The 14,763-nt window shown below is 51.9% G+C and overlaps 5 protein-coding genes across 5 annotated transcripts; 4 read left to right on the top strand and 1 right to left on the bottom strand.

The window, feature by feature from the left end:
* Window positions 1-1,244: 1,244 nt before the first annotated feature.
* LY79DRAFT_583889 (uncharacterized protein) lies at window positions 1,245-1,891 on the top strand (the record flags this gene model as incomplete). The annotated part of the gene is made up of 2 exons (XM_060560363.1): window positions 1,245-1,341; window positions 1,407-1,891. 2 exons carry the CDS (start codon window positions 1,245-1,247, stop codon window positions 1,889-1,891), a joined length of 582 nt encoding a protein of 193 aa, XP_060408751.1.
* Window positions 1,892-3,942: 2,051 nt separating this feature from the next.
* Window positions 3,943-7,208, top strand: LY79DRAFT_594143 (major facilitator superfamily domain-containing protein; the record flags this gene model as incomplete). The annotated part of the gene is made up of 5 exons (XM_060561655.1): window positions 3,943-4,027; window positions 4,322-4,517; window positions 4,594-5,119; window positions 5,232-5,998; window positions 7,163-7,208. The coding sequence occupies 5 exons, from the start codon at window positions 3,943-3,945 to the stop codon at window positions 7,206-7,208; spliced, it is 1,620 nt and encodes a 539-aa protein (XP_060408750.1).
* An 837-nt stretch (window positions 7,209-8,045) lies between these two features.
* On the top strand, window positions 8,046-10,181 carry LY79DRAFT_698098 (2-isopropylmalate synthase; the record flags this gene model as incomplete). Its single annotated transcript, XM_060564869.1, has 4 exons — window positions 8,046-8,204; window positions 8,362-8,985; window positions 9,058-9,888; window positions 9,963-10,181. The coding sequence occupies 4 exons, from the start codon at window positions 8,046-8,048 to the stop codon at window positions 10,080-10,082; spliced, it is 1,734 nt and encodes a 577-aa protein (XP_060408749.1). The 3' UTR covers window positions 10,083-10,181.
* A 295-nt stretch (window positions 10,182-10,476) lies between these two features.
* Window positions 10,477-11,811, bottom strand: LY79DRAFT_641934 (uncharacterized protein). Its single transcript, XM_060562361.1, has 2 exons — window positions 11,473-11,811; window positions 10,477-11,367 (listed from the first exon to the last, which is right to left on the bottom strand). Exons 1-2 carry the CDS (start codon window positions 11,763-11,765, stop codon window positions 10,827-10,829), a joined length of 834 nt encoding a protein of 277 aa, XP_060408748.1. The 5' UTR covers window positions 11,766-11,811; the 3' UTR covers window positions 10,477-10,826.
* A 1,105-nt stretch (window positions 11,812-12,916) lies between these two features.
* On the top strand, window positions 12,917-14,691 carry LY79DRAFT_698086 (3-isopropylmalate dehydrogenase-like protein). The gene is made up of 7 exons (XM_060564868.1): window positions 12,917-13,234; window positions 13,319-13,339; window positions 13,424-13,492; window positions 13,561-13,656; window positions 13,738-14,334; window positions 14,370-14,379; window positions 14,455-14,691. The coding sequence occupies exons 1-7, from the start codon at window positions 13,181-13,183 to the stop codon at window positions 14,682-14,684; spliced, it is 1,077 nt and encodes a 358-aa protein (XP_060408747.1). The 5' UTR covers window positions 12,917-13,180; the 3' UTR covers window positions 14,685-14,691.
* The last annotated feature ends 72 nt before the right edge of the window (window positions 14,692-14,763 follow it).

The following is a 14,763-nucleotide window of genomic DNA, read 5'->3' as shown; positions in this document are numbered from 1 at the left end:
TGTCTTTTAGTTGTACGTAACGTCCCTTTATGGTTGCCTCGAGAGCCAAGTCGTCCTCAGCGGCACGTAGCCCGGACCTGCAACATGTACGGCAAGGTATAGCAAAACCCGCAAACCTAGGTAGCACTGTAGACTGGATGCCGATTTCCGAGTCGCTTTCCCAGATGAGCCTAGCAGCTCGTCGTCCGTAAGCACACATACACGCCCAATGCCATTTGGGGGTCAAACTCTACATATTGAGTTTCCATCTCATGTAAACCTTCACTCCTACTTAGGTCAAGCTATAAACACTGTCTTTCCCGTTCCTTGTAACCCCCGCAAATCACACACTTTTCTCATGACGAACTATGTTAATTAGTCTCCGTAAGCATCTAACTCCCCCCCCCCCCCCCCCCCCACTAGTCATGAAAAGGTGACCGACGCTTGTTGCACGAACCCTCAGATCTTGACACTACGTGACGGAGGTAAATATAAGCATGGGCAGCTCGATGCATTTGAAATGTGCTACTTCACAGCTGCTAATATAGCATATTGCCCAATGCTATAAAAGAGGAAAAAGAACTAAAGAAACTCGTAGGATAAAGTTGACTTATGGAAACAGATGATGGAATATGTCACGAGTTAGAGCACACAGCAGGGCATATGGGAATTGAGGTCTAAAAGGCTTGATTCTAAGTGAGTAGAAGTAACGAAAGTAAGGTCCTATACATAGGCAAATGAATGTGAAGCAGCACGTGCAACAGCACCTGACAGGGCTGTTACAGAAGGTGGAAATACATGAGGTTATCGTGACAGAATATTGATCACCAGGAATTGATACCCCTCAATCGTGCTGATATGAGGTAGCTTTCTGAACCATCCCGTCCTTGCGCTGCATGACAGTAAGCGAATCCAGTGCAGGTTCTGCACAGAAAGGGTAAATTGTAAATTACGTGTTCACAATGTCAAACCCTTTTCGGAATAGCTCTGATGGCATGTCTGATGTCCCAGCCTTAGTGCTTTTACGTGGGTTTTGATTTGTTTCGTTTCATGTTGTTTGCTGTAGACGACATTGGAGCTATCAGACTGCGGCTCGAACAAGTCTGAAGTCTAGTCTGCGAACCATAACATGAAAAACCGTGCCAGAATGGACTTCACAGCGGTAGTCAACCGTTGAAATATCAAGAAACACCAATACTTCCAAATCGGTCCTAGTCTGCAAAAACCAAAACAGATGTAATCTCTGAACCCATTTTCGGAATAACATGGCCTCAAACTCGAGAATTATCGACCTTGCCCGGAGCGTCACCGAGCATCCGGCCGTTGTCGACGACTACTTACAAGAGAATGGACTATCGGAGCGTACAGAGGACAGCGACATCAATAGCTCTCCCTGAATGCCTATACCAAACACGACGGCCGAGCAGTTGTGGCCCACACTCTGACGTCGGCATTGCTTGTCCGCTTGCCCCCCGTCAAGGATCTCGTCGCGTACGGCGTGCTTGATATGTTGCCCGCGGGCATGAGGCTGGGGGATGCCTTGCAGCGGTTTCCCGGCAGCCTAGATCCCAAGGATACGGGCGCCGCCCTGGCCAACTTGAACTGCGACCATGCGTTCGTGGACGCTGTCGCAGAGGACGGGGACGTCGCGATAGCACTGTTGCGGCGGAAGACCCTATGGCAGATCCATTCGCAAGAGCCCAAAGTCGTAAGCCGGTTCCACGCTGCCATGGCGCACGAATCCACCATCGAGAACACCTTGCTAGACGAGTTCTTCGGCGAGATCCGGACCGAAGGACAAACGATGGTGGATATTGGCGGCGGAAGAGGAGCAATAGCCGTTCAAGCGGCCAGAAGAGCCCTTGCTGCGCCCTTTATAGTACAGGATTTGGGAGAGAACTGCGAGAAGTGACAGGAGAGAGTGCGGTTCATGGTCCAGTAAGTATCCCGCACGCCCGCCTCCACAGAGACATCTCTGCCTGACCGCAGCGTTGTTGTAATTTTTTCTCTCCGCAGCCGGTCAAGGACGCCGATATTTATTCCTTCCGCTGAACTCTTCACGACTGGAGCGATGGTGACGCGCTGAAAATCATACGCGGCCTCATCCCTGTATTGCGTTCCGGTGCGAGAATATTGTTGAACGAGTTGGTAGTGCCCAGGGCGGGTACCATGCCTTGTGAAGTAATGAAAGCTGCGCTGTGAGCTCGTCCCAAGTTCATCCTTAGAGTTCCTCTGTTTTTGTTCCCCTGGTCCCTTTAGCCGGGCTTCTATGTTTGATACGTTTTTCGTGATTCGTTTGCCTTATTTCACTTGCTGCCTTTTGTACTTCGGACCTCGGCTTTTCATAAACTCTCACTGACGCATTCAACCGCAGAAGGTATGACTTGGCAATGATGGCGTTGTTCAACGGGAAAGAACTTACTCTATTGGAGTGGCAGAGCTTTTCCAGAAAGCAGACCGGAGATTTGAATTTGTAGCCTGCGGGACCAAAGGCCCAAAACAATTGTCGCTAATGGAATTTATCTGGGATGACCAGCTATAAAGAGCCAATTGGTGTACATTGTAAAAGAAGCTAGACTGCTCTTAGTTTTATTGACAAAATATTAAGCGTTTTCCGTAAGCTAAAAATCGTGGACTTCATGTTGCATCAGAAGATGACTATGAATATATAGGTTTTAATCATAGTCGCTATCTTGAAAGTAATGAAAACGAACTATGGCATTAAACTTATACTATTATATATATTAAACAACTACCAAAGATTCTTATAATAGATGTGTAAATATTATAAAAACAACACGTTTTGGCCAGTTTGACAATTACCAACTTTCATAGTTGCTACATGTACCATTATGAGCTGAACGGTGACAAGGAGGACCGTTCAAGAACGACTTGTATGTAGTACGACCTGAGCCCGGCATATGGTCAGACTTCCATAGGCCTTCAGCAATCAAATTCGTCAACATTCTTCGGAATACTTTCAGCTTACCTTCACTGCAAGTTACCTTGTTGAGTCCAAGATTGATCACCTTAGCTTCTGACGACGTGATATCTTCAGCACACACCGGCCCTACAATTAGTACCTACGATATCTTATCTACAGAGTTAATCCGAGCTTCTGTTGGTAGACCCTACTATCAGATAGCTGGCCGTAACACTGGCCTTCACTTTTGCCCGCCGCACCCAATCAAGCAGAAAGCTACCTACACTCGCCAGTGAAACTTTCCCTTGCCTTTGCTACGCTCTGCTGATCTCTATGGAGGGCGGGATGAAAATGACAAGTTGACACGTACTATTAAGACTCCCCTCGTTGGGAAACCAGTGGGTTGATCGATGCAGTGGGCCCAACTTGGTACGTCATTGAATTAGACTTTGCTCCTAGTCAGCAGCACAAATGTTGCTGACCATGATCAAAACTTGTTAAGCTGCGAACTCGGCTTCTCACCTCATACCCATACCATAGTCTTGATCCGCTCACGTCAGACCTTCTTCCTCCCAGCCCCTCCCGGCCCTTTCTACCCCCTGCCCTCCTCCCCGTCTTCGTTTGATCATGCGGTACTGCAGGGGGCACGACGTCACGTTGGAAAATCTATGATGACGCCTGTTGGTACTTGGTAGCAGGCTGGGCGACACAACGCTGCCTGCATCGCCCCACGGTATGACTTCCGGTAGCAAAGAGCGCCATCAAGAAGCTTTTGCAAGAAGATGTCTCATCAAGCTGCAGCGGAACCCCAGTGTGATCGACCCATAACACTTTCCCATCTGTAGAGTAGTACGCCGGGCCTTGTGCTCTTGATTTCTATTTTTTTTTGTTTTTTTTTTGCCGCCAACAGGCTGTTGTTCCACACGCACTCCGAAATATGAACCCCTCACAATCGGGCGGATCATCTGATGCCCGTAGCTTGGTGAGATTACCCGCAATCTTCGCGCCCAGAAATCACGCGGATAAATCTAACAAGCGATATGCCAGGAACACGGCTATCTTTCAGGTTGGCGCCTGTGGGCCCTCGTAGTGGCACTCACGCTGGGTCAGATGACGGTCGGGATGGTAAGTAGCCTCTTCGTCAGCGGTTCCGCAGGTCGTTATCGAGCCCCAGCCTGTGGCGCGGAGCTCCCGGAGCCGGAGATGGCGGTATATACAGTGTCCTATTCGCAGAATGTGGTCGTTGACATCTTGGTTTGGTGTCTTTATCGCGTAGGACGCGAGCTTTGTTGGGATTCTAGCGCCAACGCTGGCGGAAGAGTTCCATTCGCTGGCGGATGTCGGCTGGTGGGGATCAGCGTAGTAAGTCCGTCACAACAGATTCAAGAGGGTGATCGAGTCTGACGCACGGCAGCCTAGCAGCGAACGGCGCCTCGCTGTTGACGTTTGGCAAGATATATGCCACGCTGTCGCCCAAGAGAGTGTTCCTGGTGTCGATCCTAGTTTCGGCGGCCGGCTCGATTGTTTGTGCCGTTGCCAAGACGTCGCCCGTCTTTGTCATTGGGAGAGTCCTGGCTGGCCTTGGGTGTGCCGGCGTGCAAGTTGGAACTACGCTGTATGTCTGCGCCGCTTCATCGCTTCCCCGTCTGCCGCCGAAGTTGTTTGCTAAGAAAAATACCGGACCCCCCCAGCCTTACGGTGTCTGTCGTGCCCTTGTATAAGCGGCCTTTTTACGGCGGAATCATGGGAACGGGAGAGACGGTTGCTGTCTTGGTTGGTCCCCTTGTTGCAGGTGGTGTCACCAAGTCCGTGGGCTGGCCGTGGTGCTTTTGGATCAACCTGCCCGTTGATGTTGTCATCATGGCGTCTGTCATTTTCCTATTCACCGAAAAGAAGACAGACCCGAGACGTTGTGGGACTTTACGACTGGCAGACATCGGCAAGCTTGATCTGCCTGGGGGACTCTTGATCGCGAGTAGTACGGCATGTCTGCTGGTGGCGTTGAACTCGGCCGGTGTGAGAAACTCTTGGACTGACGCTGCGGTTCTGGCACCGCTCCTGATATCGGTCGCCCTGTTCATCGTGGCAGCCGTTGACCAGCATAAGAAAAGGGACCAAGCCACCTTTCCCACGCGGCTACTGAAGAATCGGCATCTTGTCACAAACCTTATTTGGCTATTCACGCAAGCGGGCTCATCAATACCCATGGCGTACTATGTGAGCAAACCCTAGCAGAATACGGTATTGCACTGGCCCGTCCCATGTTTCACAGCCCCTGTCCTCACTATACTCAGGTGTGCTATACTGACATTTCAATGCCACGTGCAAGTTTCCGATTTGGATACAGGGACTGGCAACTGATTCCGTTTTCCAAGCGGCCGTTGGCATAGTGCCCACTCTCGGCGCATCCATCGTCGGCGCCGTTGTAAGTGGGCTCCTGGTATGGGTGATACACTATCTGCCTCCGGGCACAATAGCGGGAACGGTGGTTATGACGGTCGGCTCAGGCCTGCTCTGGAACCTACGGCAAGACAGCGGTCCGACGTCTTGGATGGTATTCGGCGCCGTTTTCGGGCTAGGAAACGGGTTTGCCACTCAGCAGGGCTCGGTTGGCGCCCAGGCCGAGCTGGACGCGAAGGACTTCCCTGCTGGGATGGCGGCCGTCGCCGTGGTGAGGCACACTTCTGCAGCCATCCTGATCGCCGTGAACCAGGCTGCTTTTCTCAGTCGACTCTCCGGCCTCTCCAGCATCTTGCCGGGCTTCGACGCAGCGTCCAGTTCCAGGATCAACAGGGGCTATCTGCAGAGCCATGTGTCGCCGGAGAATCTTGATCGAGCGCTGGACATATACAACGGAGCTTTGACTCGCACGTTCCTGTCTCTGATGATTTTAGGAATCGTGGGATTCGTTACAACTTTCTTCCTTCCCTGGACGTCTCTGAAAAAGCCACAGGCTAGCCCTGATGTCTGTAACGAGCTGGATCCTGTAATGCCTCGCGTTCGGGAACTTCCACGACTTTCAGACCACGACACAGACGTTATAAAAGTGCACTATCGCCACACAATTGCAGTGGAGCGCAACATAGATGAGAAATTGTGCCACGGTGGTTGGTTCGGGGAAGACGCTGCATTTCAGCCACAGCGTCACAAGTCTGGATACAATAGCGAACGGCGTATGTCCTTATAGATAACCGAGTTGAATAAGCAAGATTAGATATGTTATCGAACCACTGGTTCCGACTTTGATGCAACAGGCAGGTCTTTGAGAGCTAGCCGTGGTGGGTGGGTGGCTGGCAGTGGCAAATCGGGCTCTATAGATGTATGTATCTAATTGCCAAGGACAGACAGAAAACAAAAAGTGTGCCCGTGGTCTAGGGAAGCTGGGTCTAGAATCTGTATGTTTACTAGTGGTCCACGTCAACGATCCTGCACCATCCGTAGCGGTCATGCTCGACTCCTCTCTGTATCCCACTCAAGGCTGTAGATATCTTGTGATGGTAGCAGCCGCCTGAGGCGAAGTTGAACTTGTCACCAGTCGATTTTCGGTAGATATAGCTAACAGATAACGCTCCTGACGCAGTACCCGCTGCTATAACCTCCGCCATGGTTTCCAGTTCTATAAGCCCGATCTGACACGCACACGAGATTGGTCAGCTCGGATCATGCAGGCAGCATTGTTAACAATAGCTGAAGCAAAGTGATACAGGGGAATAGGGGCTTGTTTACCAGCCGCCTCTCGACTCTCCACCCAAACGACTTCGCAAGGACGGCAATCGAGTCCACAGTTATGCTGTCGAGCACCGTGTCACTTTCCGAAATTAGAACCGTTACTGATCGATCGCCGTCACTGCGTATACCGACGAAGCCAGATGTGGAAAACTCTTCAATCTGGGTCTGCGTGCTACTGTCCAGGTGCAGCAGCAGATGGCATCCCTCTTCCTTGGCGATGCGAGACCACTTGGGGATACAAGCATAATTGCCCCCCGTCTTGGCCTTGCCTGAGCCCCTCGTCGCAACGCGGTCAAAATCGTCGGTAACGAGGGCTTTCAAGTTAGGGACGCTATGGAGCCCCAGATGCGGTTGCACGTAGACACAGAACGTGTATTCGTCCGGTGGATCCAGTCCGATTTGCATGCCGGATGCGAACTCTAGAGGGCGGATGTACAATGAGGAGCCGACGAGGTCATGAGGAGGGACGTGTTCGGCGTTTCGGCGAACAGCCAAATCGACACACTGCAGGAACAAGCTCCTAGGAACCAGGGGCATCTCGAGAAAGGCTGCTGACCGCTGGAAGCGTGCCGCATGATCCCCGGGTCGAAACACAGCTATCTCATCATCTGGATGGCGAAACGCCTTAAGGCCCTCGAAGATCTGTTGACCGTAGTTAAGACCAGGCGCAAGCCCATGGACCAAGATTGCCGGGCTTTCAATAAACTCGGGCGTTGACCACCGGCATGTCCGTGCAGTGAAGATGCACTGCACATGGCCGTTGACTGCAAAGGCAAAAAAGGGAGCCCAGTTAGCGGTAGCCCAGTCTCCTGGAAAGCATGCTTACCCGGATTCTTCCCATTATCATACGCCGAACAACCTGTCATGCCAAGGATCAGTACTCTACATTCCAGAAATTTCAGTTCGGCACTGGACACTAGTGAAATTTAGGGACGCATACGAGTCTCGGCCTTGGGTTGGAGGGCTGGCATGACGCCTTCAGTCGCTGGCTTTCAGTAGGACGCGTAGAGGCCTTGGAGATGCTTGGAAGGTGAGAGGAGACACGGGGAAACCTCGACAGAATAATACAAATCCGACTGTTTCACCAACCGCAAACTTGTATTGCAACGAGTTTGGCCTTATGAGATGCTTACACGAAATTTAGTTGGATATAACAACGCCGTGACATAAGCTCAAATTCAATACATGTATGTTAACCTTATCAACAAACGCGAGCTTACGTTACGCACTGCGTCCTAAAGCGGGCGAGGGGAGGTCATTACCTTTCGAATACGCCTTTTTCCACTGTTCCAGGTCTAGTTCTTTATGCGGATCACTCTGGCGGGGGGTAGATTAAAGGCTGATGTCGCTCTAGACTGGTTACAAGGCAATATATCACAGAACAATATTCTATACCCGTTACCCTGATCACAAAATGATCGATGCTGTGACAATCCAAGAAAAGTACGGGGGCAGGACACCGCCTCCAGTACCTCTTCCGGATCGCCAATGGCCATCCAGGACCATGACGAAATGCCCGCAGTTCTTATCGCACGACCTGCGCGATGGCAACCAAGCCTTGCCTGTTCCAATGGTACGCAGCTGAGAACCTTTAGAGTCTCAGTCCGATACGTGAAGCGTCGTTCGTGATTATCCCCGCCTCGCCATCCCCCCCATCTCTACAAGGAGGAAGTTTTATGATGAACTCACTTGTTAGTCTGGCAGTTTACTAATTGTTTTGTTGTCAACAGACCTTTGACCAAAAGGTGGTGATTTTCAAGCAACTAGTCTCGATGGGATTCAGGGAGATTGAGCTAGGCTTTGTCGGCGCTTCCAAGACGGATCACGATTTCGTTCGCTACGTTGTCGAGACACCCGGTCTCGTACCGGACGACGTATGCATCCAGGTCTGCTCCCCTTGCCGGAAGGAGGCCCTTTTGGAGACCGTCAAGCTACTCCACGGCGCCAAAAAGGCCAACATATTCACCTATATCGGCTGTAGCAATTACCTGCGTGAAATAGTGCTTGGAATGACAGAAGACGAATGGATCGAACGAGCGCGGTCTTGCGCGGCGTATGTTCGGTCCCTCGTCAAAGACAACGGCCCTTATGCCGAGGGGACGGAATGGGCTTTCAGCTTTGGTTTCGAAGATTTCTCAAATGCCCAAGTTGAATCAGTGGTACGGTGTGCTGAGGCGGTCAAGTCAGCGTGGAAGCCAACGGTCGATGACAAGATGGTTCTCGGGGTTGCTGCAAGCGTCGAAGTCTCGCCTCCCAACGTCTTTGCTGACCGTGTCGAGTATCTCTTGAAACGAATTTCAGATCGCGAAACCTATCGTTTCGGAGTACACCCGCACAACGACCGGGGATGCGCCGTTGCAGCTGCCGAGATGGCCTGCTTGGCTGGAGCTGACCGCGTCGATGGTTGTCTCTTCGGCCACGGAGAGCGCGGAGGCAATGTCGACATTATAGTCGTCGCTGCCAACGCAATGACTCTGGGCCTTGATCCAGGTGTCGACCTGAGCCGCCTCGACGAAGTAGCCAAGATCTACGCTGATATCACCGGCATCCCGGTTCACCCGCGAACCCCCTATGCTGGTGCATTTTATTTCCGCGCCTTCAGCGGATTTCACCAGGATGCCGTGTCCAAGGGCCTCAAAGTGCGCAAATCAGCAGCGCCGGGCGAAAGCTGGAAGGTCCCGTACCTACCTCTCGACCCGGCCGACGTAGGCCGCGACATCGGGGAGTGCGTTGTCGGCATCACCAGCCAGAGCGGCAAGTCCGGCACCGCCTGGGTTCTCCGTCAAAACTTGGGCATCTGCCACATTCCCTGTGAGTTGTTGCGCGTGTTCCAGAAGATTGTGCAGCAACTTGCCGAACAGGCCGAAGAGGAATGTAAGAGCATCAGCGCCCACGACGTCTGTCAGGCTTTCTGCGACCTGTACCACGTCAAGAAGCTAGGGGAGAACGCCGAGCCCGCCTTTCTGATGGCTACGGGCGGCTCGGAAACACTCAAACTGGATGACATCCTATCGTCCCTGGACACGAACGACCTGACCGAGACACATGCGGTTTTGGCACCGTTGTTGAACCTCCCCAAGCAGACCGAAATATCCGTACAGTACGAAAGCCTGGACGAATCGGCGACCCAGGCTCTCCAAGGCAGCACTGTGGCGTACGCAAAGCTCACTGCCTTCGATACGGTTACGGGCTGGGGCGTTGGTGTTGGCGGCGGAGAGGCCGAGGCGTCAATACGCGCTGTCCTCTCGGCATGCATCGTGAGTAACACCGGTGAATGTGTATGTTTGCATGAGACAATCGAGCTGACCCGGTGCTTTGCGCTAATAAACAGGTAACCGGGCACCTGCAACTCTGCGAGCGCGAGGCCAAGGCTAGCACAATGAGCGGTAGACACATTGATCATCGTCCTCTGCCCAGTGGCCGTAAGCTGCAGGCCGTCGAAACCATATAGATGACTCGACACAGATTTTGTCTTTAGAGCAAAGGAACATCATGTCGACTTGCTTTGCTAGGCTTCGGATAGAAGACCAATTTTTTCAAGATCCCCCCCTTTGACCGTCTATTCTTCCTCCTGTTAACTTCTGATGAAGTACGTAATACGGCAATAATCCTTGTGTTAAAGTGCGTATATCTGTGTGCTGTGTAGGCGTAACTATCCTCTATTCTAGCCTGGAATTCTTGGCCAAGTAGGCAAAATGCATAATTATGCCGTTGGATTTACCCATTTTAGGTAGAGAACCCATCCATCCGATGCGCGCCACATTATTACCCTACTTCGGGCCAATTGCCACAATTTGACAGTAATAGTAATAGATAAGACTACACAGGCGCCTTATGCCATGTAGCTGGACGTAACAGGCGTTAAATATTTTCAATCGATCAATCAATTCTTCCTCTTGTAGTGACCGTCACATGGGGACAGTGAAACTGGTGGTTATGTCCAGATCGTGATAATCTACTGTCTCTCTAGAGCCTCAATCAGTGTTTTTGCCTGCCTCTAAAAGGAAGAAGCCAAGAACTACACTCGATAGTCACCAGGCTCTGCCATGTCAGCTGACACACCAAGAAGTCTCGGAGCCCGAACGATCCTGATGAATCCGAGTCCACATTCTCTCTCTCTCTCTCTTTGTCTCTCTGTCTCTGTCTCTCTACAGAGATATACTGACTGTACATGGCAGTACATGAAAGTGTAGCCCTAATCCCAGGCCTCGTTCTCATAGAAAACAAACGCTCTCGCTTCGATGCTCTGTCTCCCGGGCGCATTTTCGTTGATTGGGGGCTCTACAAATGCAGAATGTGCTACCCTCCTGGCTCTGCCGTCTGTCTTGCTGTCAAAGGTCTTGAAGATCAAGACTTCGTCAGGTTTCATGCCCGACTTGTAAAACCACTCATGGCCCTCGCCATATCGGACCTCGTTAGTCTCCATCTCTGGAATAGACTCATCTGTGCTGTGTCGGATGGTAATGGTGACCTCGTCCTCGGGAGGAACACTATGGGCTTCGCCTACGCACAGAGGATCCCGAAGGACGGGCGCCAGAGGCCGCCAGACGTTGACCAAGACCACGCGGGACTTGGAGAGCTCCTCGGCCTCGTCGGGGAAGACTTCGTGAATGAGCCGGTGAGCGTAGGGGATGGACGAGTCAAAGTGCACTCTGTGACAGGGCTGTTTTGGATAATCAGCCCTGTTCCCGCGGCGGACGTTGTGATTGGCAGCCACAACACGCTTGACACCGAGCCTGTCGCGCCGGGCGCGAAGGGTTATCAGCCTGAGAGTGTCGGAACCAGAACACGTGACTGCAGGGGCAGAAGGGGCGTGCTGGGTCTTGTGAGGCTATACTCACAAGTCGCTTAGCAGCTTCTCCGTCTCGGCATAGTAGATCTTCTTGATGAGGCGTTCGTCTTCAAAGTCCTCGAACCCCGAAGCGTGTCGGAGCCATTGAAAGCCATGCTGTTCAAGCGTAAAGTGCTCCTCGTGACCGCTGACATCGAAGACTGTCACCTCTCTTTTGTCACAAGGTTTTGCATGTGTCTCCGGCTTGTCCATGTAGGACACAAAATCATCCGAGCCATCTCCCTTAACTTTGATAAAGTTCAATGTTGTGCGGACTGGGCGACAATCGGGCTTCTCGGGCATATTCGACTTGACCGCTGTTCTGGACAGCGGCAGCAAGCAAGCTATAGATGCTGTTCGAGCGCCAACAACGACACAGGAACGGCGTGGGGGCTTGAAATAAGCGGCGCAATTCGGGGCGATGTTGACGGTTGGCGAGAATCAGGCTCGGAATGCGTGAGTTGCCGGCTCTCCGCGTGAAACAAACGTACTTGGTCGGTTGGGGTCATGTTGCCAGTCACCTCACGTAATGCGTTTCTGTGCCTGTTGAAGGTTTGTTTGAGCTGATAATACATTGAGCAATGCTCTTCAGTTGGGGGGCTTCTATGTGTCGTAAGCAGCCTAATCAACTCACGTAATGTGGAAAGCATAGAAAAAAGCATCTTAATTCACCGCAGTAGGCACCCCTAGCGGTCGAGGTAACATTACCCGTATTACAAACTTATAGTTTTGGAGCTGAGTTACTTATCATCGTTAACAGTCTGATGAACCAATGAACGCACAGCCCACCCGCACTCCCTGGAGGCGAGCCTTTCGCTCACGTCTCCAGATCAGGTCTCTGTAGGTAGCACCATTGGTGTACTCCGTAGATAGACACCAACCTCCTCCGCTAGAAGTGGCGTTCTCGCTCCAGTTAGCAAACTATGACTGTCATCGTTTCACTCTCCCGGCACAACTCATGTAGTGTCGTACGTGATGCTCAGATCTTTCATAGTACGTTCTAGGATTACAACGTTCCATGAGCATGATTACATGTGGTGCCGAATTGAATGGATCAGTCGGTTCTAGACCAAGTTCGGTAACTAGTGCAACTATCCCCATGGCTCGACCTGGCAGCTTGTTCTGACACGAAGAAAAGCACTCCTAGCCCACCTAGGTCGCTTCTGGGTGTCAAAGTAGCAGCAGTGCCAGAACCCTGTAGTGTATGCAGCGCGGGGCCAGAACACATTTCCACCATCGAAGATGTGGCCCATGTTCGCGAAGCTGATTACGGCAGCCAGCCCACAGGCTAGTAACCTATCGAGAACGAACATCTTCAGAGGATCCATAGGAGCCCATTGATACTAGTTGCACGAAGCTCGAGGACTATGCTTAACACATGGACCGTTCAGTATACGTTGATGGGTTATCATCTGTCGTTCTCCACGGCCACACTATCTGAATTAAGGTCCCGGGCTCGACTCTCGTAAAACACCTAGAGTAACAGCAATGTGAAATATAGGCCCGCACCCTCTCTTGTCGCTGCTTTGACACAGCTACAACCATATCTTCAGCCGTCGAGCAGGGAATACACCAAGGGTATTTTCAATATACGCCGCTCCTTGTGGCATCCGAAAGCTTAGTCTGCCATTTTCCGTCTATATTGTCAGGTCGATCAACTCGTCCCACTCAGACCCTACTCGTCTAAAAAAAGAAAATAAACTACAAACCAAGACGAGATGGCCGTTGAACATGACATTATTGTTTTCGAGGGCGATTATGCTGGTCCTGAGGTAAGATCAGCCGATCCTTTCCCCTCTCCGCCCCAGGGCCTACCTGCAGCACCAGACTCTAACAGACCGTCATGCCGTATCTAGGTCGTTCGTGAGGGTGTTAAGGTATGTTTTCCTACGAGAAGTCCGACGTACTGGCCAAGATTTCTCTGTCAGCATTCCCTTCTCGTTGACAACGGATTGGAAAAGGTCCTCCGTGAGGTTGAGCGTCAAACTAAAGGGGCAAATTTCAATTTGAAGTACCGTCTCATTGGCGGGGTGAGTGGAAGCCTGCAGGACTGGACATCGTGACACACCCACTCACTCAGCTCCATCGTACTTGACAGAGCTCTTGGGACGCCAACGGAGTCACGATATCTCAAGAAACCCTAACCGAGGCCGCATCGGCGTCGGCCGTCCTGCTTGGCGCCGTCGGGGGACCGGTAAGGACACAGATGCAGCAGCCCTAAATTGGTTGCGGTCAAGATGGCTGACCTTCCGGGGACTTTGCCCCATGACTTCAGAAGTGGTCCACGGCAGGGGTGGCTGTAGAATCCGGGCTTGGCCGGCTGCGCAAGGCCATGGACGCCTTCGGAAACTTACGGCCGATCAGCTTCATTGCACCGTCGCTCGTGGCGCAGTCGGCGCTGAAGCCGGAACGATGCTGCGGAACCAACATGATGATTGTGCGCGAACTGACGGGCGGCATGTACTTTGGCGAAAAGACAGAGCACGATGGGTCTTTCAACATGGCTGCTGACACAGACTTATACACGAGAGCAGAGATCGAGCGAGCGGCCCGGCTGGCAGGTAAGCTGGCCACGGCTACCGATCCGCCTCTGCCCGTCATCAGCCTCGACAAGGCAAACGCTCTTGCATCGTGCGGCCGTCTTTGGAGGGGTGTGGTAAGCCAGATCATGGCCGCAGAGTTCCCTCAAGTTCGATTGCAGCATATGTTGATCGACACGGCGGCCATGGTCATGGCAAGCAACCCGACCAAGTTGAACGGCATAGTACTGACAAGTAACATGTTCGGCGACATCATCAGTGACGAGGCGTCTGCTATCGTCGGCAGTATCGGACTGCTGCCCAGCGCCAGCTTGTGTGACATTCCTGAGGACGTAGGGGGGGGAATAGTGTTCGTGGTATCTATGAGCCTATTCACGGTAAGTGTACATAACGAGCTCTAAAGACGAGATTCAAGTCCCGCTATTAGCTTTCACTAATGAACCGTCGTGCAGGTTCAGCGCCGGACATTGCTGGGAAGGGGATCATCAACCCCGCCGGCATGATTCTCTCTGTTGGCATGATGTTCAAGTACTCACTGAATATGCCACTGGCGGCTGCCTGTATAGAGAGGGCTGTCAACATGACGTTGGAAAGTGGTCTACGGACTCCGGATATTGGTGGTTCAGCCTCAACGTCGGATTTTGGCGACGCAGTGGTGGCCACTCTAGCTACTCTGCTTTGAATTATATCAGTCTTGGAAGCCTACGTAAGGCTACAGTTATACAAGGTCATGGAACAATTCTTCCCGCGCCCAATAATGA

The sequence above is a fragment of the Colletotrichum navitas genome (genome assembly GCF_030913465.1).
Source record: "Colletotrichum navitas strain CBS 125086 chromosome Unknown LY79scaffold_99, whole genome shotgun sequence".
NCBI lineage: Eukaryota > Fungi > Ascomycota > Sordariomycetes > Glomerellales > Glomerellaceae > Colletotrichum > Colletotrichum navitas.
The sequence above is the reverse complement of the archived record's forward strand: the minus strand, read 5'-3'. Positions and strand labels throughout refer to the sequence as shown.

Bases quoted from the DNA above. Each gene is read 5' to 3' on its own strand.
- LY79DRAFT_641934 (XM_060562361.1), bottom strand. From the start codon at position 11,765: ATGCCCGAGAAGCCCGATTGTCGCCCAGTCCGCACAACATTGAACTTT. The intron at 11,368-11,472 runs GTGAGTATAGCC...CCGGCGCGACAG, and splicing joins GAGAAGCTGCTAAGCGACTT to GCTCGGTGTCAAGCGTGTTG.
- LY79DRAFT_698086 (XM_060564868.1), top strand. From the start codon at position 13,181: ATGGCCGTTGAACATGACATTATTGTTTTCGAGGGCGATTATGCTGGT. The intron at 13,340-13,423 runs GTATGTTTTCCT...GGATTGGAAAAG, and splicing joins TCGTTCGTGAGGGTGTTAAG to GTCCTCCGTGAGGTTGAGCG. The intron at 13,657-13,737 runs GTAAGGACACAG...CCATGACTTCAG, and splicing joins TTGGCGCCGTCGGGGGACCG to AAGTGGTCCACGGCAGGGGT.